This window comes from Sinocyclocheilus grahami, unplaced genomic scaffold, assembly GCF_001515645.1.
Source record: "Sinocyclocheilus grahami isolate Dianchi unplaced genomic scaffold, SAMN03320097.WGS_v1.1 scaffold2845.1, whole genome shotgun sequence".
NCBI classification, from domain to species: Eukaryota; Metazoa; Chordata; class Actinopteri; order Cypriniformes; family Cyprinidae; genus Sinocyclocheilus; species Sinocyclocheilus grahami.
The window spans coordinates 3953-5585 of record NW_015508020.1 but is presented as its reverse complement, the minus strand read 5'-3'; the positions used below and the strand labels follow the sequence as shown (position 1 = coordinate 5585).

General features: G+C 37.0%; 1 protein-coding gene across 1 annotated transcript in view; it reads right to left on the bottom strand.

The window, feature by feature from the left end:
* LOC107575731 (procollagen-lysine,2-oxoglutarate 5-dioxygenase 3-like) overlaps positions 1-1633 on the bottom strand; it is a 24645-nt gene that overhangs the window by 20396 nt on the left and 2616 nt on the right. Inside the window, 2 exon segments of the mRNA XM_016262076.1 lie at positions 151-287; positions 384-475. Coding sequence (XP_016117562.1) covers positions 151-287; positions 384-475 — 229 coding nt within the window.

The window sequence follows — 1633 nt, the reverse complement described above, 5'->3', positions numbered from 1 at the left end:
ACTAGGGTTACATATAAATAAAGATTATATTGTTTTTGGCACAAATGGAACCTCATACTCAACTAGGGTTACATATAAATAAAGAATATATTGTTACGGAGCAAAAAAAAGAGAGAATAGAGAAATCAGGTCATGTCATTGTGTTCTCACCTGTCTACAAACATGATAACCGTGTTTTGCTTGTCTTTGTGTTTCTCTAGTTCTTTCTTCAACCATCGAACCTTCTGACCTCCGCCGACGGTCCGCGCCACATCACCACCCTTCCACTCCTCACCCAGCCCCAGAACCTACATAAAAGCACACATTTGCACACGGATACTGGAAATGGATGTCATATTAACTACAGAAACGTCAGATTTGAAGGCAAACAGCAGACGTGACACCTGAACGGTGTAGTTGAACTGTCGGATGGTGCGCATGAACCTCAGGTAGCCATCGTTCACTTCTGTCGCGGCGGTGATCACCAACAGCTCATCTGAACACAGACGGAACAGACGGTGTTATAAAACAGCACTGACTTCCCTGCTACTCATTCTGAGTTTAATATTTATAATGGTTTGAGATCTACAGTAAAGGGTGGATGATATATTTGAACCCTTCTGTTGTGCCGGGGACTCAATGTGGCCGACACTCGTTTATTAAACTTCTTGAAATACTGGTTAAACTATTTATTTCTTCTTGAAATTTGGTGGATATTTTTCATTTATGGTCATGAATGTGCATGCAAAGTTTCGGCACATGGATGTGTTCTGGAAAGGCTGTGCAAATATTGTTACAACTTATGTTGGGGCAAATTGACCCACATACATATTTTCAAACTGCTCAAAATACTAGTTAAACTGATTATTTCCTTTTGAAATTTGGTGGATATTTTTCATTTATGGTCATGAATGTGCATGCAAAGTTTCGACATATAGATGTGTTCTGGAAAGGCTGTCTTATATTGGGGCAAATTGACCCACATACATATTTTCAAACTGCTCGAGGTACTAGTTAAACTGATTATTTTCTTTTGAAATTTGGTGTATGTTTTTCATTTAGCATTATGAATGTGCATGCAAAGTTTCGACACATAGACTTGTTTTGAAAAGGCTGTACAAAAATTGGTAGGACTTCTGGGTTGGGGTCAAACTGACCCCTGTTAGTTTCCATGCAATTTGCCAAAACTCAACCCTTGGAAAACATTAAAGAGTTGTGTAAAAAAAAATATATACTGTATATATATTGTAGCTTGTCAAAGACTAAAATATGAATTACATGAGAACTTCAAGACTCAAATATTAAGAAAAATTCACTTTTTCTTCCTCTATTTGAGCATCACAGTCAAACGATCCGTCAAACATTATTTCTGATTGTTAGTGTTTTGGATCTCAGTTATTAGTCTGTTGCAAGAGTTTGAGAAAAAGAGAACAAAAAGGCACAAATAGCAATGAACACTACTTCCACTAACTACAAATAGTGTGAAATACCGATTTTACTTGTAGTTATTTGCTCCTAAGTGTGAAAATTGTCACTACAAATAGTCATTTTTTTATTATTTTGTATGTGCGGCAATTTTGAACAAAAATATATGGGTCAGACTGACCTCGAACTAGACTTGTGCCGGTATTCGGTAATGCGATATATCACGGTA